The 21,150-nt window shown below is 54.7% G+C and overlaps 1 protein-coding gene across 7 annotated transcripts; it reads left to right on the forward strand.

Moving 5' to 3' along the window:
- Positions 1 to 2,679: 2,679 nt before the first annotated feature.
- FTCD (formimidoyltransferase cyclodeaminase) lies at positions 2,680 to 19,430 on the forward strand. 7 transcript variants are annotated; one of them, XR_005084311.2, is made up of 14 exons: positions 2,680 to 2,873; positions 3,674 to 3,857; positions 6,786 to 6,914; positions 7,781 to 7,869; positions 8,002 to 8,181; positions 9,287 to 9,424; positions 9,550 to 9,681; positions 14,816 to 14,877; positions 15,213 to 15,372; positions 15,456 to 15,617; positions 16,284 to 16,327; positions 16,546 to 16,684; positions 17,207 to 17,283; positions 17,880 to 17,969. XR_005084311.2 is itself a non-coding variant. In XM_037158200.2 (14 exons), exons 1-13 carry the CDS (start codon positions 2,820 to 2,822, stop codon positions 17,954 to 17,956), a joined length of 1,572 nt encoding a protein of 523 aa, XP_037014095.2. In that variant the 5' UTR covers positions 2,680 to 2,819; the 3' UTR covers positions 17,957 to 17,975; positions 19,118 to 19,205. The 7 variants fall into 7 exon arrangements, 6 of the variants coding, with proteins under 6 accessions (XP_037014095.2, XP_037014096.2, XP_037014093.2 ...); XM_037158200.2 differs by lacking the exon at positions 17,207 to 17,283 and adding an exon at positions 19,118 to 19,205 and having other exon boundaries at positions 17,858 to 17,975; XM_037158198.2 differs by lacking the exon at positions 17,207 to 17,283 and adding an exon at positions 19,118 to 19,429 and having other exon boundaries at positions 2,681 to 2,873; positions 17,880 to 17,975.
- Positions 19,431 to 21,150: the final 1,720 nt, after the last annotated feature.

The following is a 21,150-nucleotide window of genomic DNA, read 5'->3' on the forward strand; positions in this document are numbered from 1 at the left end:
TGGGTCGTGCAACTGTGTGGCCAGTTGCCCATGAAGCTGGCCCAGGGCAGGCAGTTTATCTGGGAGATGGTTCGGGGACGCAGGGCCCTCCCACTGGAAGCCAGGCCAGCCCCCGGTGTGCCGAGAGGCTCACCGCGCCTGTCCCCTGCCTGAGTCTGGAATCGGGAGTGCTGACCCTCTCACTGGAGATGGTGATAGAAACGGTGTGGGCGCCAGGTGAGATCACTTTTCCCTATAAACGGTGGAGCTTTCCGGGGTCCCCTGTTCAGGGACTATTTGTAGCACCTATTAGAATGTTCACTGTCTCACAACCCAGCGTCACACCAGGTCCAGTCCCTGCGTTGTGTGTTCCTGCCGTGGCCACGCCCTGGCGTGGGACCATTTCCACAGGGAATGTACCACAGCTCATCTCTCCTGTGGGCCACCATGGGGAGGGGACCTCCTGGACCTGGAGGTCCTGGAGGTCAGGACCAGGGCCTGGCGTCAGCTCCCTTCTGGGGTTTGGCTTCCAGTGCAGTATCTCCAGTCACTTCTTTGTCGTGGGGGCCGGGATGAAGGTGTCGGGGTTTGAGGGCCAACCCGAGTGTGGGGTAGCCTGTCCCTCGGTGCTCACAGCCTGGTGGTCCTGGACCCCAGGACCCTGGGCCCCGTCTTGGTCAGTTGGGTCACGACAAACACCACAGACAAGGTGGCTTAAACACCAGGCACCCCTCATCTTACAGTCCTGGAGGCTGTACAGCCAAGGTCAGGGTGTCACGGGGCAGGTTCCTCCCGAGGCCTCTGGCCTTGGCATGTAGACACGGTTGTCTCCTGTGTCATCACATGGCTGTCCCTCTGTGTGTCCGTGTTCTAATCTCCTTTTCTTGTCTTTCCTCTACTGAGGATGTGTTTATGGATTTGAGAGAGGGAGGGAGAGAGAGGAATGAGAGAAACGCTGATCGGTCCCTCCCGTATGTGCCCCGATTGAACCCACAACCTAGGTATGTGCCCTGACTGGGGACCGAGCCCGCAGCCATTTGGAGGTGTAGGAGATGGCACTCTAACCAACTGAGCCACCTGGCCAGGGCATTTCCTCTCCTTACAGGGACACCAGTCTCATTTGATTAGGGCCCACCCTTGTAACCTCATTTTAACCTAATTACCTCTGGAATGACCCTCTCCCCCAAAATAGTCACCTCAGGGGTTAGGGCTTCAATGTGTGCATTTGAGGGTCACAGTTCATTCCATAACAGACCAGCATCCTTCCCTCCCAGCCGCAGAGCACCGACATCTGGCGGAGGGGCTCCTGCCTCTTGGGGGTTTCTGTGGTCACACAAATGCAGCACCAGGGGCCTCTGCCGGAAGAGGTGCTGGCGGGCACCCCGGGGCCGCAGGTTGTCTCCTGGCATCAGGGTGAGTTTGGAGAGCCACCTTTGCTGGGCCTTTGGCGTTTGCCAGACGCTGCTGAGGCTTCCACAGTCCCTCTGGGGACCCAGAGATGGTATAGTCATCACCCACAGTCACCCACAGTCAGCAAGGGGGGAGCCATGGCTGGAGAGGGCCTGGCCAGTCCCCAGCCTCTGAGGGTCTCTGGGTTCCCCTGTCTGCTCCGGGGTGGTGGGGCCCCTCCTCCTCCGAGTCCCCTTGAGTGGAACAGTTGGGGATCTGAAGATCTGGGCACCGCCTCGTCCTAGCCCCATGGAGACTGCCGAGGGGTGAAGCAGCCTCAGACACCGACCACCCTAAAGGCTGCGTGGGGTACCTGCACCCGGCAGAAGGGCAGATGGGGTGCAGCCTGCTCTTGGGAGGGGATCGTGGGGCAGCCACGAGATTGGTGGGGGGCCTTTGCAGAATGAAATGCCCACCCTGATTAAAGATCATCAAAGATTTTGCCTGGCTGGTGTAGCTCAGTAGATTGAACACGGGCCTGTGAACCAAAGCGTCACCAGTTCCATTCTCAGTTGGGGCACAGGCCTGGGTGTCAGGCCAGGCCCCAGTGGAGGCCTTGCAGAGGCCACTGCACACTGATGTTTCTCTCTCTCTCTTTTTCCCTCCCTTCCCCTCTCTCTAAAAATAAATAAATAAAATCTTAAAAAAAAAAGAGATCATCAAGAATTTTAAGATAGCATTGACCTGAGCAGAGCCTTTGGAGCACATGGCCTTGAGCTGCTGATGGGGGTGCATTGACCCTTTAGGGAGCCCCTGGCCTTGGGGAGCAGTGGCCACAGCTGGGGAGAGCCAGCCCTGACTCGGCCTGCCTGCCCCACCAGGGCCCCACACACCCGCACACACTCCCTCCCCTCCCACTCCCCTGCCTGACCAAGCTGCACTGGTCTCTGCCCGGAGCCAGGCCACGCCTGCAGCCTCACGGTGCCCTTCTTGTCCCTCGGACGCCCTGAGGCTTGAGAGTTTGCATGAAGAAATGGAGGCCCAGAGGGCCACCTGGAGGGTCCTGAGGGAGGTCACACAGAGGGCCAGCTCTGGCCACAGCCTGGTTAAGAGTGGAGTCTCAGCTGACCTGAGGTGTTGGTCTGGTGAGGACTTTTCCCTGCTGAGGGTCCTGGTCCCAGGTGCTTATTTTAGGGGTTCCCACCCCGGACAGAGCGGTCCCTCCTCCTCCTCCAAAGTCATCAGTGTTGCCGTGGATCCTGGGTCTGCCCCGCCCCGACCGCTCAGTGTTTGCCCAGGAGCCAGCCTGTCCCTGTCCCCTCACCGTGGCTGGTGGTTAATAAGCAGCCCGGTGGGGAGCGTGAAGGCCCTGCAGGACACGGAGAGCCCTGTCCGTCCTCCCTTCCTGCCTCGTGAGAGCAGCGTCCTGATCAAGGCTCAAGGCCCAGACCATGTCTCGCCTGGTGGAATGTGTCCCCAACTTCTCAGAGGGGAACAACCAGGAGGTGAGGTGCCAGGGGGGCAGGGTGGGGGCGGTGCAAGGGTCTCAGGTGGTGTGGCATCGGGACTATCTTCTCTCAAAAGGGACCACCTCCTATCACCACAGTGACGTGCATGTCCCGTGAGTGTGGGAAACTGAAGTGACCAACCTGGGTGGTCAGGCAGGGGGCCTGACCCCAGATTTGGACAAATCACTTGGCCTCTTGTGAGAATGGGGCCCCCCACCCCCACCCCCAGGGCTGTTTGAGGGTCCTCACCACGGTTCCTCCGTCTCCCCTCCCCACAGCTTATCGGGTTGAACACTGTGATCCTCACAGCACCTACGAGGGAACTGAGGCACAAAGAGTTTAGGCAGGCGACTGAGGGCCACAGAGCAGTCTGTACACAGCCCCTGCTCCTAACCACTGGGCATTTCTGTCACCTCAGAAGGTTCTGGGCCTTTCATGCCTCCCCATCCCCCCCATGCAGCTACTCCCACCGGAGGCCTCTTGGAGGGCCTGAGCCCTGGCCTCTGTGACCCGGGCCTATCGGTCACCTTCTTGGAGCCCCGGCAGCTCCTCTGCCTGTTCTGCTGTCTGCCTCAGTTTCTCCTGGAGGGGCCACTCACTGCCCCCTCCTTGGCAACTACAGCCGGCCGTGGTCTCCCCTGGCTCCTGCTCTTTCGGGAATTCCCCAGTGCTCAGTGCCAGCTTGCTGGGAACACCTTTGGGTGGGTGGGGCACAGGAGAGAGACAGCCACCTCTGAAGCTTCCATTCCTTCTTCCAAGTGGGCAAACTGAGGCGTGGGCCGGGCTCTCGCCCCCAGGTGATTGACGCCATCTCCCGTGCTGTGGCTCAGACCCCAGGCTGCGTGCTACTGGACGTGGACGCCGGCCCCTCAACCAACCGCACCGTCTACACCTTCGTGGGGCCACCCGAGGATGTGGTGGAGGGTGCCCTCAACGCTGCCCGGGCTGCCTTCCGGCTCATTGACATGAGCAAGCACAAAGGTGGGGGGCTGTCTCGCCCACAGGGCGTGGCCTGGGGTCTGGGGGCTTGTCCTCAGAGGACCCCTACAGCCCCTGAGGGGTCTCAGATGGAGCCCATGGAACCGGCTTGGCCAGGTGGAGGTGCCTGGTGACTCTGGGCAGTGAGGCTCGGGCACTCTAAGCAGGCCCTGAGGCAGGGGGTGCAGGGCAAGGTGAAGACTTGGCCCTGTTGGAAAGCAACCTGTCAACAGCCTGCAAAGGCAAACACACTGGGGCGGCAAGCAGGGTCCAAGGTCTCTGACTGCTCATGGGAGGAGGCCAGGCCCACAGGCAGGGAATTCACAAGTGAACTTGGGAGGAGATGGAGGCACATGTCAGAGTGAGGAGGGATGGAGAGAAGTGCTAGAGTGTGGGGAGGGGTACAACACCTTGAAGGGGGTCTGCTGGCCAGCAGCAGGGGCTCAACATGGACTCCGAGCTGCGGGGGAGGGAGGGCTGGACGACCAGTGCTGGGCCAGGAAGGCCCTCCAGCCTGGCCAGGACTCTGAGAGCACCAGCAGCCCTTTTGTGTTTTCTTTGTCGTTTTAAGGAGAGGGAGGGGCTTACACTGTAAACCTGAAAGTAAAAGGGCAAAGTGAGAAACACCACCACGCATCTGAGATCAAAGAGTAGCTACTCAGGCCCTGGCCCCGTTATGGTGATTCCGTTGGGAAGTTCTGTCCCCGCACCAACATCAAAGGGTGTGGGTTTTTTTTTTAATTCAGAATTTAAAAAAATTTTATTGATTATGCCATTACAGTTGTTCTATTCCCCCCCTTCATTCCCCTCCACCCTGCACACCCCCATCCCCACCATTCCCCCCTTTAGTTTATGACCACATGTCTCAAGTTCTTTAGATTCTATATTTCCCATACTATTCTTGCCCCCCCATCTATTTTCTACCTACTGTCTATGCTACTTATTATCTGTACCTTCTCCCCCCTTCTCCTCCTCCCACTCCCCTGTTGCTAACCCTCCATGAGCTCTTCATTTCTATGTTTCCACTCCTGATCTAGCTGTCCTCTTAGTTTGCTTTTGTTTTAGGTGTGGTTGTTAATAACTGTGAGTTTGCTGTCCTTTCACTGTTCATCTTTTTTATCTTCTTTTTCTTAGATAAGTCCCTTTAACATTTCATATACTAAGGGCTTGGTGATGATGAACTCCTTGAACTCGACCTTCTCTGACAAGGTTAAGTGCCCTTCCATTCTAAATGAAAGCTTTGCTGGACAGAGCAATCTTGGATGTAGGTCTTTGGATTTCATGACTTGGAATACTTCTTTCCAGCCCCTTCTTGCCTGTAAGGTCTCTTTTGAGAAATCAGCTGACAGTCTGATGGGAACTCCTTTGTAGGTGACTATCCCCTTGTCTCTTGCTGCTTCTAGGATTCTCTCCTTCATTTTAATCTTTGGTAATTTAATGATGATGTGCCTTGGTGTGTTCCTTCTTGGGTCCATCTTCTTTGGGACTCTCTGAGCTTCCTGGATTTCCTGGAAGTCTATTTCCTCTGCCAGATTGGGGAAATTCTCCTCTATTATTTGTTCAAATAAGTTTTCCATTTGTGGCTGTTCCTTTCCCCCTTCTGGTACCCCTATAATTCAGATGTTGGAGTGTTTAAAGATGTCCTGGAGGTTCCTAAATCTCTCCTCATTTTTTTGAATTCTTGTTTCTTCATATTTTTCTGTTTGGTCATTTTTTCCTTCCTTCTAGTTCACTCCCTTGATTTGAGTACCAGTTTCCTTTTCATCACTATTGGTTTCCTGTGCAATTCCCTTCATTTCAATTAGTTTAGCCTTCATATGTTCCTCTAATTTATGACTAAAATCAACCAGTTCTGTGAGCATCCTGATCACCAGTGTTTTGAACTGTACATATGAAAGTCTTGCTATTTCTTCGTTGCTTAGAGTTATGGGCTCTGGGGCTTTGAGATCTTCTTGAGCCATTTTTGGTCTATTCACGCCTGTTAAGTATGAGGAGCGGAGCGTTAGGTGTTCACCAGGGCAGGGCTGTCCAGGTCCCTGGGTTGTGACAATGTATGTGGGGGCAGGGTCAGAGCGGGGAAATGGCGGCCCCCTCTGCTGCCTCCTGGGGCCTCCGCTGGGGCCTGCTTGGTCCTGTCTCACTGCCCACTCCCTCACTGGTCTATCGGTCAGGCTGAAGAATTCGTTGTTATCAGACTTCTGAAAAGTTCAATTTTCTGTGTTCTGACTATGTTTTCTGTTGCTAATATTTTGTTGTCTCTAAACTTGGTTGTGTGAGAAAGCATGGTATTTCCACCTCCATCTTGGCGGAAGTCCCAGGGTGTGGGTTTGATCCTGAACTGATTGATGTTTCTCGAATCAATGTTTCTTTCTCTCTCCTCTCTTCCTCTCTCTCTCTCTCTCTCTCAAACCAAAAACCATATCTTCGAGTGAGGATTAAAATAAAAAAGACTAGCAACTCAGGAGGCACTGGTTCAGGCAGAAGCCCAGAGATGGTTCTGATCAGGAGACACAGACAGTGGGCATTTATGAGAAGGGCGGGGAACTATTTCACCAATAGAAGGAAGCCAGTTCTGTTGTGCAGATAACATAGTGACGCTGATTCTAAAGAACGCCTCAGTCCTGCAGCCTAATATCTGCTTTCTGTTATCCTTGCAAACGGTTCTCTGGGGCGCCCTGTTGCCTCAGGCACAGTGCAAAAGTTATTTTGGCCTGTTTGAACCTTCCAAATGTGCAAGGCAGTTCCTGTGGGGGCAGCTCAGGCTGCATTTTGAAGTGGCTCCATTTATGTCCCGGGTCCCTGTGGTTGGTGTGAACAGCTGGGAGTGTGTGGATGGGGACACAGATGGGGGCACAGATGGGGGCCTGAGGGGGAGCCCCTGCCCAGGCCCTCAGCTGGGCCTCCTGGTGCTCAGCCCCCATCCCTCTGCAGGAGAGCACCCTCGGATGGGCGCCCTGGATGTGTGCCCCTTCATCCCGGTGAGGGGCGTCGGCATGGCCGAGTGTGTGCTCTGTGCCCAGGCCTTCGGCCAGCGGCTGGCAGAGGAGCTGAGTGTGCCAGGTGAGTGGCCCCTGAGGAGGGGCACCTTGATCCCAGGGGCTCCCCCAGCCAGGCCCTCTTCACTTCAGTTCCCATCAGCGTCTCTCACCCTTCTCTGCTTGGGACTCCTTAAAAATGCAGATTATTAAAAACAAAAAACCCCTGCCACCAGCGAGCTGACAAGGAAGAATATTTCTGCTTCTTCCATAAGGAGATAAAAGCTCTGGGTGCCCCAGCCTCTGGGAGGCCCTGGGGTCTCATGCACTGAGGTGGCGGGGGTGATGTGTGGACCAGAGCAGCCAGTTTGTGATGTAATTTATCAAGATGAGTGGACAGCCCTATCAGTCCATCCCTCCTAATGGAATCATCTCACTTTGGGGGATTAACCAAGAAAATGACCTGGAACAAAGGGGGGCAAATTGGAAAGAAAGCGTGTGGTGGACAGGGCACCTGAGCTCAGGGGCACACCCCGCCCCATGCAGATTTGGGGGTAGCACACACCTGTTGCTGTGCTTGTGTGGGTGTTGGGAGTCTGTGGTGAATTTCCTCAATTTGTGGCCCTATTTATTGCACAATAAAAATATTTTTTAGAAAGAAATATAGGCACCCTTGCAATAGCATGCCCTAATTCTTTTGGTCAGCTGATGGCTTTTGCAGGGACAGCTGTATAGGGGGAGCAGAAGGGTGGGGACTGCCCTGCCCCTGGTGGGCAGAGGAGCCGTCCTAGCCCATGCTGAGTGTCCATCGGTGACCACCCACAGAGAAAGCACACTCCTGGAGAGGTGGGAGCTGAGGCTGGCAAGCACGGCCTGCCTCAGTTCTCCTCTGGGAATGGGGGTTCTGGAGTGCCCACCAGCCAGCGCCTGACCAGCAGGCCCCCCTTGCAGTGTACCTCTACGGTGAGGCAGCACAGGTGGCCAGTCGCCGGACCCTGCCGGCCATCCGGGCGGGGGAGTACGAGGCTCTGCCTGAGAAGGTGTCGTGTTCTCCCAATGGCGGGCGGGTTTGGGGTGAACCCTGCAGGGGTATGTACCCTCTTTGTCCCCTCCAGCCTCAGTGGGGCGCCCCTTCCATAGAGTGCAACACCCCAGGGTGAGTTTTTCCACAGCTCAAGCAGGCCGATTGGGCACCCGACTTTGGCCCCAGCACCTTTGTCCCCAGCTGGGGGGCCACAGTCACAGGGGCACGGAAGTTCCTCCTCGCCTTCAACATCAACCTGCTCAGCACGAAGGAGCAGGCCCACCGCATCGCCCTCAACCTTCGGGAGCAGGGCCGGGGGAAGGACCAGGTAAGAGGTGTCCAGGCTCGCCTGCCATCGCCGTGGGCGTTGCAGTGGGCCTGCTCCTGGAGGTTGTCCCACAGGCCACCAGGGGCACAGGAAGAGGGTCAGAGTCTATGTGGCACCATGGGGTGGACCTGCTGACCAGCCCAGCCTCAGAGTCCATACCATGTGGGAAGGGGCAGGGTGGGGTTCTGTTTGCAATGGGGGAGCATTTGCCTTAAAGGACATTTTCCGTGGAAGCAGGCAGGGCTGTACCTGCTGTTAAAATACTGCAGCACTTTTATCCTGAAAGGAGGGCAGCTGCTCTCTAAGACCCAGTTGCCCTCGGTACTCTCAGGTTCCCCCAGACATTCCCAGATACTCCCAGCGACCCCGACCCACCTGATCTGCCACGGCACCTTCACTTAGGTTGAGCATCAGTGCTGTAGAAAGTCTGAGTTGGACACAGCAAGACACAGGGACACCTGGTTAGGAGGGACGCCCTGCCAGTCTGTTAGCCCCCCACCTCCAGAGGCCCCAGGTCCCCCGGGTCCCCAGCCTGCAGACACCATTGTGTGAGTACAACACAGAAGCAGGGAGAACCCAAATCCTTCTTCTGCTCTGAAGTCGAGGTCAGAGGTCCCTCCTCAGATGGGCTGAGTCACCCCAAGGATGAAGGGCGGAGAGCCCCTCCGGAGTGAGGGGTTCAGTGGAAGGAAGGGACCAATCGGGATTTTGGAGCCACATAGGGATGGCTACACAGTGTGGGTGGAGTGCTGACCGAGAAGCAGGGCCTCATCTGAGCTTGGTGCCCGTGGGGTAGGCCTCCTGGAGCTTGGCCCCCTGGGGCCTCAGTTTCCCTGTGGCGGGCAGTGCCCTTCCTGCCTGCTCCTATGAGAGAGTGGGTGAATGAGGGGGTGGGCCATGTGTGCTTGGCCACCGGGAGCACCACACATCTGCAGGCCATGGGGGGCAACACACCTGCGGGCATCCTTGCCTGCCTTGTCCAGGCCTCTCGGGAGGAAGGGCCCCCCCCGGCCAGCTGGGGGTGCAGGGGCAAGTAGCTCTGAGCACCGGTAACCAGGAGGTGTTGGACGGGGCATGGGCTGAGAAAGGCTTTTTCCTTTTGCAGCCAGGACGTCTGAGAAAGGTTCAGGGCATTGGCTGGTACCTGGATGAAAAGAACCTGGCTCAGGTGTCCACGAACATCCTGGACTTTGAGGTCACAGGGCTGCATACGGTCTATGAGGAGACCTGCAGAGAAGCCCAGGTGAGCAGGATGGGTGCCCCTCCTGGCTGGGGGTCCCTCCAGGTGAGCAGGGCGGTGTCTCCACCACCCTCTTGGGAGTCCTCCTGCCTGGTCCCCTGGGGACTGACGCTGGCTGACCTCTGCAGGAACTGAGCCTCCCAGTGGTGGGCTCGCAGCTGGTGGGCCTGGTGCCCCTAAAGGCCCTCCTGGACGCCGCTGCCTTCTACTGTGAGAAGGAGAACCTCTTCATCCTGGAGGAGGAGCATCGGATCAGGCTGGTGGGCTGTGCCCCCAAGGGAGGGGTCAGCCTGAGGGTGGGGAGCAGGCTGAGGGCTGGGGCGGGGGGAGCCGGTGAGTGAACTCTGGGCTCTGGGAGCAGGTCTGGGTGCTGGCGGTGCCCAACCTGTGGGCCTGCAGTCCTGTCCTGGGGCCCGTAGTCTCTCCTTTGTTTCATTGCGCTTAGAAGATAAGACCACGCTATTTGCATTTGGGGGGCACCACTGCCATTTGCTTTGTGACCAGTCTTGTAGAAATGTGCTCAGTCTTGTAGAAATTCTGGCGGGAGGACCATCTTTCAGCCTCCCTTGCTTCCCACCGGTGTCTGTTCTGGAGCCACCTCACCTCCAGACTCCTCACACTTCCAGGTGTGGGGGTGAAGCTCCGGCACCTGGGTCCATGGATTTTTGTGGCCCCATGTGTCCCACGTGACGGCTGTGCCTTGAGCTCCACCGGTCTGGCATTTTCCCAATCTGAGTGCGTTTCTGACATTGAGCAATGATTGGGTCTCTGACAGTTTTTTGTTTGGTAGTTGAAGTTATTTCTGAGCATTTGCCAACGTAGCAGGTATGGATTTACTTATGTTCAATTTTCAGGCATGTTGGAGTGTTTGGGGGGGTGTCAGTGTGTCCTTCTGGTTACTGTATATGGACGTTAGTCTATTTTTAAAGTATTCTGGTGATTACTATTATAACTTAATATGCTTACCTCTTTTTATTGAGTTCTTTCCATTTTAAAATTATATCCAAAATTTAAAATTTATTGATTTTTATCAGTACATTGACCGCCTTCTATGGAAATGGGAAAATAAACACACAGTATTTATCCCCACCTTTTCTTCTTTCTCTATTTTCTGATTTTTCTGAGTTACAGTGTTTCCCAGGGAGGTTCTTTTGGTGGTTTTTTCCCACTTTTTTTTATCATGGTAAAATACGCAGAACATAAAATCTGTCACCTTCACCCTTTTTGAGTGTATAGTGCAATGATCTTAAATACACTCGCAATGCCATGCAGCCCATCACTGCCACCCAGGACGAGCTTTTCTGTATCTGCAAATCATGTCGTGGGGGGGGGTTGACGGTGTCCCCGAACCTGCCGGGTGCTGGGCAGCACCCCCATCTTAACAGTGTGACGTCCTCTATCCGTGAGCATGGGGTGTATTTCCATTTTTTGTATGTCTTTAAATCCTCTCATCAGTGTTTTGCAGTTTTCACCGTGTAAGTCTTTCACCTCCTTGGTTCATGAATCCCTAGGTGTTTTATTCTTTTGGACGCTGTTGCAAATGAAGTTGTTTTTGTAAGTTCTTTTTCAGATTGCTTATTGTCCATATATAGAAATGCAGCTGACTCAATGCGTGTTGACTTGGTATCCAGCGACTTTGCTGAATTCATTTATTAGTCCAAGTGGGTAAAGTTTTAAGTTTAATAACCTACTTCCTCTTTTAGCACTTTATGAATACTAGACAATGTCTGTTGACTCCGTGAAGAAAGACAAGAAGGTGAATGCACTGTGAGAGTGGCCATCTTTGCTCCAGATTTAAATTGTCACATACATAGCATTGACCTTCTGTACCTGTATCTGCATATGTTAACTATACTAAATACCCACAGGTAATTCATCTTAGTTCTGTAAGTGAGGTCGGCTCATGCCTGGCATTTCCCACCAGCCTCCTTGCTTGTCTGTTGCCTGGATTTCACAATGAAGCCGATTTTTAATGAAAGGCTCACGGTGGCTTCATTCTGTGGATTGTGGCATGTTTGGGAATGTCTTGCTGTGACTTTACTGTTGCGAGACAGCTGGACAACCAAAACTCCAAGTCACTTGTTTTTCCCTGAGAATGTTATGAGCATATTGGTAATTACTGTCTTTTGGAATTAAATGTCACTTTGGGAGGTCATCTCCCCGCTCAAGGCAACCCATGCTCTCTCAGTGATGCCCCGTGGATTCCCCACTTCCCCTGGGAATTGAGTGACGCTGCCTCGTATGCGTGGCTGTGGATTGTTTTACCTTATTTTACCCTTGGGAACAGGGTTCTTTGAGATTTATGGGTTTCATTCTTACTTACTTTCAGGCACATTCTCTTTAATTATATTTTTGACCCAGTTATTTGGTTCTTTTACTTCAGGGACACCGATTATATTGAAGAAGCAATTTCTGTCTTCTAAATATTCTATCTTTTCTCTGCTTTCTTTTCATTTATTTCCCCCTGGATTAATGTGTTTTTCTCAAACTTAACTTCAAGTCACTGGTACAGTTTATGGCCAGTTCATTTTCTCTTTCTTTTTTTTTTCTTTTAAATTCTCTTTGTAGCTTTTACAAAAGTTTGTGTAACTTTTTATTTTGATGTGGTTTTCTACTCGCAGAAAAGATGTGGGACTAGTACCAGGGACACTTTTCTTCCTTCCAGATTCACCAGGTGTTTGCAGTTTGGTCCATTTGCTTCATTACTCTCTGTATTCACACATAATCATATTATTTTTTTCTGGACCATTTGAGAGGAGGTTGAAGACGCTGTGCCCCTTTACCCCTGACTTATTCAGGTTGTTTTGCTTAAGGACATAGCGTTCCCTTATACAACAGTATAATTACCAAAATCAGGAAACTCAATATTAATACAAATTCTAGCATCCAATCTATAGGGTATAGGCAATTGTATCGGGTCTCAATAACTCCCCTTACAGATATTTATCCTCCTTTCCAGGATCAGACTACATGGTGCAGTTAGTTGTCACGTCTTTTGTCTCCTTTAATTGGGGACAGTTCCCCAGGCCTCCTGGCTGCTCCTCATTGACCTTGGCAGACTTTAAAGTATGAGCTAGTTGTTTTGTAAAGTGTTCCTCGGAGGCATGGGCTGACCTTTCCACGACCCGATGCGGTCATGAGTCGTCTGCAGGAGCAGCACGGCAGGGACGGGCCCTCGGAGCCACGGGTCAGGAAACCACGCGCCCTTTCATCTCAGGGGATGGATGACTTGGGACCTTGGCTGAGGCGGCAACGAGACCCCAAGTTTTCCACTGCTGTTTTTCTGTTCTTCCGCTTGTAATTAGTAAGCGCTCTGTGAGGGGGGACTTCAAGGATCTGCACACACCCCGTGACTCCCCAGATTCCAGCCACAGGTGTCTGGGGCCAGCAGTGGCTTTCTGACTTCATCCCAGAAAGAGCTTTCACATTTGCCACATACGAGTATTCCTTACTGACGTGTCTGATGTGCTCCTCTATTTTCTGACGTTCTGCTTTATATTCTCTAGCTGAAAGGTCTGATTTTGCCCTTTGTTCCTGCTAACTCTCTTGTGGCATTTTGTGATTTTGGGTGTAAGTGTGGGCTCTCTGGAGCTTTCTCAGTGGTAGTTCTCAGACTCCTGGGTATGATGTCGGTGTCTGCTGTTAGATAGATGCTTGGGGGCACTGCCATGTGGGCCTCTTCATTTATTTTCTTTTCCTCACAAAATTTATGTTTTAGTAAGTACATTTTATTGATTGTGTTATTGCAGATGTCCCATTTTTTTCCTCTTTGCCCCCCTCTGCCCGATACCCCCCTTCCCTCCAGAAATCCCCACCTTACTTCACGTCCATGAGTCGTACATATAAGTTCTTTGGCTTCTCCATTTCCTATACTATGTTTAACATCCCCCTGTCTATTTTATGCCTGCCAATTGTACTTATTCCCTGTACCTTTTCCCCCATTCTCCCCCGATAGCCCTCCATGTGCTCTCCATTCTGTGATTCTCTTCCTTTTCTAGTTGTTTGCTTAATGTGTTTGTGTTTTTTAGATTCAGTTGTTGGTAGTTTTGAGTTTGCTGTCGTTTATTGTTCGTAGTTTGACTTTCTTTTTCTTAGATAATGGATCACTTTAGACAGAGTCTCATGTTTGCCACTCTGGATGCTCATGGCTGGTGAGCTCCGTGAGAGCACAGCCCACGCCTTCGTCAGGGTGACTTAGGTCACCGTTTCCAGGAGAGATAACTTTCTGCTTCCCCCAGAGGAAGGCAGAGACTGGGATGGGCCCCAGCTGTGTCCTGCACAGGGCTGTTATTCTGGTCCATGCTCGGAGATGTCGCCTTTCAGGGCCCTGCTATCTGACGCCCACTCGTCGAAGGCTCGAGCCCCCCCCCCCCAGTTAGGGGGGCCACTGTGTCCCCAGGATGGACCCAGTCTTGGGGCGAGCAGACCTTTCTGATTCACCTTTCTGGTCCCTACTGTCCTGGAATGATTTCCTCTACTCTCTGCCAGCTTAGCTGGGTGTTTGCATTCATTTTACAAATTCGGTTCATCTGTCTGGTGTTTTTTGTGTTAGCGGGGCTTTGCCTAACGATGATTCTACAAGCACCCTCTCCAGGGGCCACTCCACCTGTCCCCATGGTTTTGGAGACACCTCGTGATCACCCCTGGGACCCTGCTGGCTTGTTCCTCTCAACAGCACTTACCACCTTCTTTTTGTGTGGAAATGTCAGCCTGTTTGGCTCAGAAAGAGCTGGGCCTTGGTCGCTGGCATATGGCACCGCAAAGTGTTTTGAATGTTTTTTGGCAGAAGGAATTCTAATCTTAAATGGGGATTGTTGCCACTTTATTTTGAGTTTAGGTAAAATTCACTGTACCTTGCGTAACAAGTTTTATATTTAGGCAAAGCAGGCAGCTGCTAGGCTTTGAAGGCTAGTTAGCTGTTGACTCCCGAGGAGATAAAGCCTCGTCCAGAGGGCAGTGCTGCTGGCCCCTTTCCGTGATGATCTCCTGCACGCGGTGTCGCCTGTGGGGCAGGCGGGAAGGCCTGCGTGGTTCAGAATGAGGGCCAGGTGCTGAGGGGTCGGAGGGCCGGCTCCTCTCCCTGGGCCTCAGTTTCCCTCTGGAGTAACATCCACGGGCGAACCCGTCAGAGGGTCTGGCAGGGCTGAGGTGCCCGCTCTGGGCTAGGTGCTCTCCTGGGTGGGTCCAGCGTGGACGGGAGCCAGCAGGGGTCAGCAGGGCCCCTAGTGGGGGAGGGTGTGGTCGGCTCACCCCGGACTCGCCCCCCCGACAGCAGCTGACGACCAGGGTGGGAATGCTGCGTGGGCCGAGGTGGCACTGAGCCTTTGGCGGCCTTCCTTATGCGTGGGGGACGGGCTGAGGTGACCTGTCAGTCACCAGCCCCTTCTTTTCCAGGTGGTGAACAGGCTGGGCCTGGACTCCTTGTCCCCCTTCAATCCTAAAGAACGGATCATCGAGTGAGCAGGCTCTCCCAGGCCCCCCCTTTTGGTCTCCCACGCTTCCGGCCTTCCGCTTGGTCACTTATTCCTCAGCAAACACCTGGGTGCCTGTGCCAGCTGTGGGGTTGGAGGCTGGCTGGGGGGTGTAGTGAGGCCCCAACAAGGTCCCGTTCTATCCTCAGGGGGCTTCCAGGGGGATCACAGCTCCCCCTGCCCCCCAGGCTCTGGTTGCTCTGCAAACTGGGACTGTGCCCCCTTTCTCATGTTGGTGAGAATGGGGTGAGGGGGTGAGGTGGAGTTAAGGACCAGGATCTAAGCCAGACCTTCTTTGACAGTCTGTACTTACCACCCAGGCCTGTCTCTGTCCCTCCTGGGTCCCGCAGATACCTGGTCCCCGAGAGCAGGCCTGAGCAGAGCTTGGTGGACAAGTCCCTGCATGCCTTTGTCCGAGAGGTGGGCGCCCGCTCAGCCACCCCAGGGGGCGGCTCTGTGGCAGCGGCCAGTGCAGCCATGGTGAGCTCAAGCAGGAGGAAGGGACAGGACTGGGGACAGGGGTGGTGGCAGGGCTCCCAGTCCCTCAACTTGCCCCTCCGCAGGGCGCCTCGCTGGCCTGCATGGCTGGCCTGATGACCTATGGGCGGCGCCAGTTTGAGCACTTGGACGTGGCCATGCGACGCCTGATCCCACCCTTCCACGCAGCCTCGGCCAAGCTGACCGCGCTGGTGGACGCAGATGCCCAGGCCTTCGGAGCCTGCATGGTGAGTGCCCAGAGGGACCAGAATGTGGTCAGTGGTCAGTGGTGATCTGGAGGAGAGAAAGCTGTGTGCCCTCGGACGCATCCAGGCATGCTGCAGGAGGCAGGGCCCCGACACAGCCGTGCTCCCAGTACGGGGGCGCAGACAAGGCCACCTGTCCAGGCAGCGGCCAGAGGGCCTCGAGCACATTGTGTGGAGAGTGACAGGCCTGGCGTGGCCATTCCCAGGCAGAGGAGCATTTGGGGAAGGCGGGGGCACAGTCTGAACCTTTACGTCTAGACTTTGGGGACTGTACTGCTGCCTGGGTCACTGCTGAGCAGTGACTGCAGGCTGGGTGCTGTGGGAGGGGCAGGATGCAGGGACCTCATGAGACCCCTTTGGGGTTGGCAGTCCTGCCCAGCTGCCAGCCCTTTCTCTCCAGTCCCTTAGCGCCCTCTCTGGGGTCCCTGAGCCAGGTCACCTTCCTCTGTGGGGGGCCCAACACCGAGGGCTTTAAACCACGAACCCAACAGAAGCGCTCTTCCCAAAGTGAAGTCTGTGCCGTGTGCAAATGCTCGCCCAGTTGGTGACGTGGGTGCTGCTGTGAGGCTGCCCCCACCCAGCCCAGGCCCTGTGTGGCCCGGACCGGCTGCGCCTCACCCCAGGTGTTTCTGTGCTTCGTCCCGGCAGGAAGCGATGAAGCTGCCTAAGAGCACCCCCGAGGAGAGGAACAGGTGGGTGCATCCCGGCTAGTGAGGTGCGGGGGGACAGCGGGCTCCTCAGAAGGACTTCACTTCCAGTTAGGCTGCCCTTTGGTCCTGTGTCTGTGGTTAAAGAATGACTTTCCTAGCGTCCCCACCCTGGCTCTGTCTGCTCAGAGCTGTAGGGGTGGGGTCCAGGGTGGGGTTCCTGAGCGACCTGGGCCAGACCTTTGGTACTCCCTTGGTTTCAGACGAGCAGCTGCCCGGCAGAAGGGGCTGAGACAGGCAGTGGCCGTGCCTCTGGAGCTGGCGGAGACGGTGGCCTCGCTGTGGCCGGCGCTGCAGGAGCTGGCCCTGTGTGTGAACCTGGCCTGCCTGTCAGACCTGCAGGTACATGGTGGAGCCTGGCCTCCCAGCATGGTGGGTCACCAGGCAATCACAGACATTCATGGGTGTTTACTGGGTGAGGCCCGGGCATGAGCCCATCCCGGGTGGTCTTGGTGTGTTAATCTCATTCAAAGATGGAGAATTCAGGATCTTACCCAAGGTCGCAGGATAGACAAGTAACTCAAACGAGTCTTCAGAGTCCACCCCTGACCTTGTCTGTGCCTCCCCCACTCCTTCCACCTGGCCTCCTGGTTCTAGAAAATGAGAAGACAGCTCCCGGACATGCACACACCACACGGTCAGCAGCCCGTGTGCGGGGGGCTTGGGTCTGAGATTTCTGCGGCTCACACTCTCTAGACCCCGCAGTGTGTAAGGTCTGTATCAGTCAGACACCTGTGTTCTGTGTCTGGTCTTGAGGCCACAGAGGAGTGTCCCTTCCTTCCCTGGGAAGGCGGCTGCATGTGATTTGTCAAGAATGGAAGCCACCTGGACACAAAGGCTGTGGTTCCCCCCACCCAACTCCAGGTTTCCCTGTGGGCATCACCCTGAGCTCTCCTTGCCCCGTGGGATCCTGTGAACGTCTAACCTGTTGGAGCTCATTGGTGAGGACCCTACCTGTGGTCAGCTCCACCCAGGCCCGGGCACCACGCATTTGGTGCATCAGGTCGGGGAGCTCCGGGGCTAGTGAGATGTGGGCCTGGGCCAGCTGAGCGTGAGCCTCTGCGTGCTGGACGGCACAGGGTCCAGGGACCCCCTGGGAGGGCCAAGCTCCTATCAAGTGACGGGCCACTATACTCACTCCATCACCCATCAAGTCCATACCTGGGGTTTTGACCCAGGATAGGCCCAAGCTGCTCTGAAGCTGATGTGCCAGGTGGCTGGGCTGTGCTTAGATAAGAGGGGCCTCCATTTCTAAGCTTGAAGGCGGAGAGTTGGCTGTGGTCATTAGCTCTGTCCTCTGGGTTGACGAAGCTGGAGCCCACTCCCTGCTGCAGGATGCAGGCAATAGTCCTCAGACGGGCTGCCCAGCTGCCTCTGCGGCCTTGGTGCCATCAATGCTGACGAAGTGCCAGGGCTCCGAGGGGCAGGCATGCACCAGGTTGCTGGACGCTGCTGCTCAGCCCAGGCCCAGGCCCCTTGCTGAGAGTGGACAGGGCAAGCCTCACTGTCCCCCAGCCCTGTCCCTGTGGCCTTTCAGGTGGCAGCCAAGGCCCTGGAGACAGGCATGTTTGGTGCATATTTCAATGTGCTCATCAACCTGAAGGACATCAGTGATGACAAGTTCAAGGACCAGGTGAGCTGCAGGCGCTCAGGGCTGGTCCCATGGAGGGGCCTGCAGGAGCCCCTTGGGGCTGTGGTTTGCAGCTGTGGGCCAGAGCCTCTGGTCACAGGTCTTCAAGGAAGCGCCTGTCCAGCTTTCTGCAGGTGGACGAGGCCTGGCTGGGGTCCTCTCTCAGGGTTTCTGTGGAGGCAGGTGGCAGTTTCTTTTCCCTCACTGTGGGGCTATGGCTGGACTTGAGCCAGTCCTGACTGGGGACTGGGAAGCTGCCGGGTTGGGACCCCTGTGCCCTTGACGGAGAGGCAGCCTGGCTACCCTGGGACTGCCCACGGTGCCTACCTGACTAGTGGGGCTGCCTGGGCCTGGGGTCCCCTGGACTGGCCAGGCCAGACACTGGCACCAGCAACACAGGGCCTAAAGAACAGTTGCCCATCGATGAAGTGATCTCAGCTTTGGCATTCACTGTTCTTTCAGTGTTATTGTTATTGGGGTAAAATTTACAGAACAAACAATTTACCATTTCAAAATGTACAATTCAGGGCTTTAGCATATTTAGAATGGTGTGAATTCACCACTTCTATCTAGTTCTGGGACATTCTTGTCACTTCAAAAAGAAGACTCCACACCCCTACACCCTGTTCCAGCCCCGGCCCCCGCTGCCATTGAGCTGTGTGGTTTCTCTCTGCGATCTTGTGAGAATTGTTGAGAAGCTATTTCAAACTTGGGACTTGGGGGCACAGTGGCCTTTTCAGGGCCAGGCTGTGTCTACATCTGCCTGGTCCAGCCAGGCTGATGATGTTGGCCATCCTCAGAGAAGTCACTGTCCATCATGTGGGCGCTGAGTTAAAGGACTGACCACCTGAGCACCGCCCCTCTGGCCTTGGGGACAGAGCCCTACCCTTGGCAGTCATAGCTAAAGTGGGAAGACGGGGGTGGGGGAGGAGCCTGGGGCCTGCCTGTCCCCAAAGCTCAGGACAGATTAAAAGCCCCTCCCATCTCCAGTGAGAGGCCTGTGAGGAAGCCCAGGATGGCCCATCATCTGAGTGGACAGGCCAGGGAGCTTGGGCCAGAGGTGGCTCAAGGAGGTGGCAGGGAAAGCCTGGGCCGGCAGGGATGGGCTCAGTCACAGGGTGCTGACCAGGCCCCTTGTCTGTCAGATCCACCAGCGCATTTCCAGCCTCCTGCAGGAAGCCAAGACCCAGGCCGAGCTGGTGCTGGACCGCCTGGGGGAGCGGCAGGAATGACGGCCAGGAGGGTCCTCACTGGACTCAGCACCCCAGCTCCCCCTCTCCCTCCCCAAGAGGATCCAGTTTGCCTGACAAGACAGGGCAGCCTTTGGAGATGGTCCTTGTGAGGCCCAGATGGTGGGCATGGGGGGTGGGTGGGACCCGTTTGAGGTTGGCGGTGTTGCCCACTGTCACCTGTGGCCTCTAGTAAAGTGACAACACACCACTGCGTGCGTGGAGTGTTTGGGGTCTGGGGGAAGGGACTGAGCGCAGTGGGCAGGGTGGGGACTGGTGACGAGGGTGAGCTGGGGACATGAGAGGAAGCAGAGGCACAGGGGACAGGCCGGCTGCAGGGCCCCGCGTGTGAGGTGTGAACCCAGTCACTGGTCACTGCAAGCACCTGGGGCTTGGTGCAGGGTACCCAGTGACCCGACACAGTGGTCTCGGGGTTGAGCGTGAGCACAGCCCCCATGGAGTCACAGGTTCTTTCCAGTTGCATCACTTCCAATGTCCGGCGGCAGACAGGTGTCTGCAGAACAGGGTGGCTGAGTCTCAGTGACACTCAGGGCAGGTAAGAATGAGGAGCAGCTGGTGTGTCAGAGTTCCTGGGGAGGTGACAGTCTGAGCCAGAACAAACCCCCTGGGCACGGGTGGCCCTGCTGACCCACAGCCCTCAGCATGAGTGGGGACTAAGCCCCTGCAGTCTAACACGGAGCTGCCCTGGCTGGTGCGTGAGTGAAATCAGTGTGGCCTGTCCTTGCTCAGGACACAGCAGGAGCGGACTGCTGTGCTTCGTGACACCGCCTGCTGTCACAGTTGGGGTTTGGCCCTGAGAAGTGGCAAATGGGCATTAGTGTAGTCCCGCTATCTTTCCTTTCTCCTTTTTTTTTTATCCCACACTGAGGACATGCTTATTGATTTTGGAGAGAGGAGAAGGGACAGAGAGGGAGAGAAACATGGATGTGAGAGAGAAACATCGATTGGTTGCTTGCCTCCTGAACACACTCTGAACGGAGACTAACCCGCAGTCTTGGCATGCGCCCTGACGGGGAACCGAACCTGTGAACTTTTGGTTATGAGACAGTGTTCCAACCAGCTCAGCCACACAGGCCAGGGCTCACTATCTCCTCCTAGATCTGAGTTTGGCCATCTTTGCATGTCATTAGTGATCTATTTTTTTCTTTTTAAAAAATATATTTTATTGATTATGCTATGACAGTTGTCCCATTTTCTCCCCTTTATTCCTTCTGCCCTGCACACCCCCTCCTACCCACATCCCCCCCTTTAGTTCGTGTCCATGAGTCATACTTATTATAAGTTCTTTGGCTTCTACATTTCCCACTATCCTCAACCTCCCCCTGTCTGTTTTCTACCTACCGTCTATGCTACTTATTCTCTGTACCTTTCCTCTTTCTTCCCCTCCCACTCTCCCGCTGATAACCCGCCATCTGATCTCCATTTCTGTGGTTCTCTTTCTGCTCTAGTTTTTTGCTTTGTTTTTGTTTTTGTTTTAGGTGTGGTTGTTAATAACTATGAGTTTGTTGTCATTTTACTATTAATATTTTTTATCTGCTTTTTCTTAGATAAGTCCCTTTAACATTTCATATAATAAGGGCTTGGTGATGATGAACTCCTTGAACTTGACCTTATCTGAGAAGCACTTTATTTGTCCTTCCATTCTAAATGAAAGCTTTGCTGGATAGATCAATCTTGGGTGTAGGTCCTTTGCCTTTCATGACTTGGAATACTTCATTCCAGCCCCTTCTTGCCTGTAAGGTCTCTTTTGAAAAATCAGCTGACATTCTATGGATACTCCTTTGTAGGTAACTGTCTCCTTTTCTCTTGCTGCTTTTAAGATTCTCTCCTTATCTTTGGTCTTGGGTAATTTAATTATGATGTGCCTTGGTGTGTTCCTTCTTGCGTCTAACTTCTTTGGGACTCTGAGCTTCCTGGACTTCCTGGAA

This window comes from Artibeus jamaicensis, unplaced genomic scaffold (assembly GCF_021234435.1).
Source record: "Artibeus jamaicensis isolate MK-2021 breed Jamaican fruit bat unplaced genomic scaffold, CSHL_Jam_final scaffold_474, whole genome shotgun sequence".
In the NCBI taxonomy this organism is placed as follows: Eukaryota; Metazoa; Chordata; class Mammalia; order Chiroptera; family Phyllostomidae; genus Artibeus; species Artibeus jamaicensis.

Coding starts and splice junctions, on each gene's coding strand:
- FTCD (XM_037158198.2), top strand. CDS start 2,820: ATGTCTCGCCTGGTGGAATGTGTCCCCAACTTCTCAGAGGGGAACAAC. Junction 3,858..6,785: donor TGACATGAGCAAGCACAAAG/GTGGGGGGCTGT, acceptor ATCCCTCTGCAG/GAGAGCACCCTCGGATGGGC. Junction 14,878..15,212: donor CCTAAAGAACGGATCATCGA/GTGAGCAGGCTC, acceptor CTTACCACCCAG/GCCTGTCTCTGTCCCTCCTG.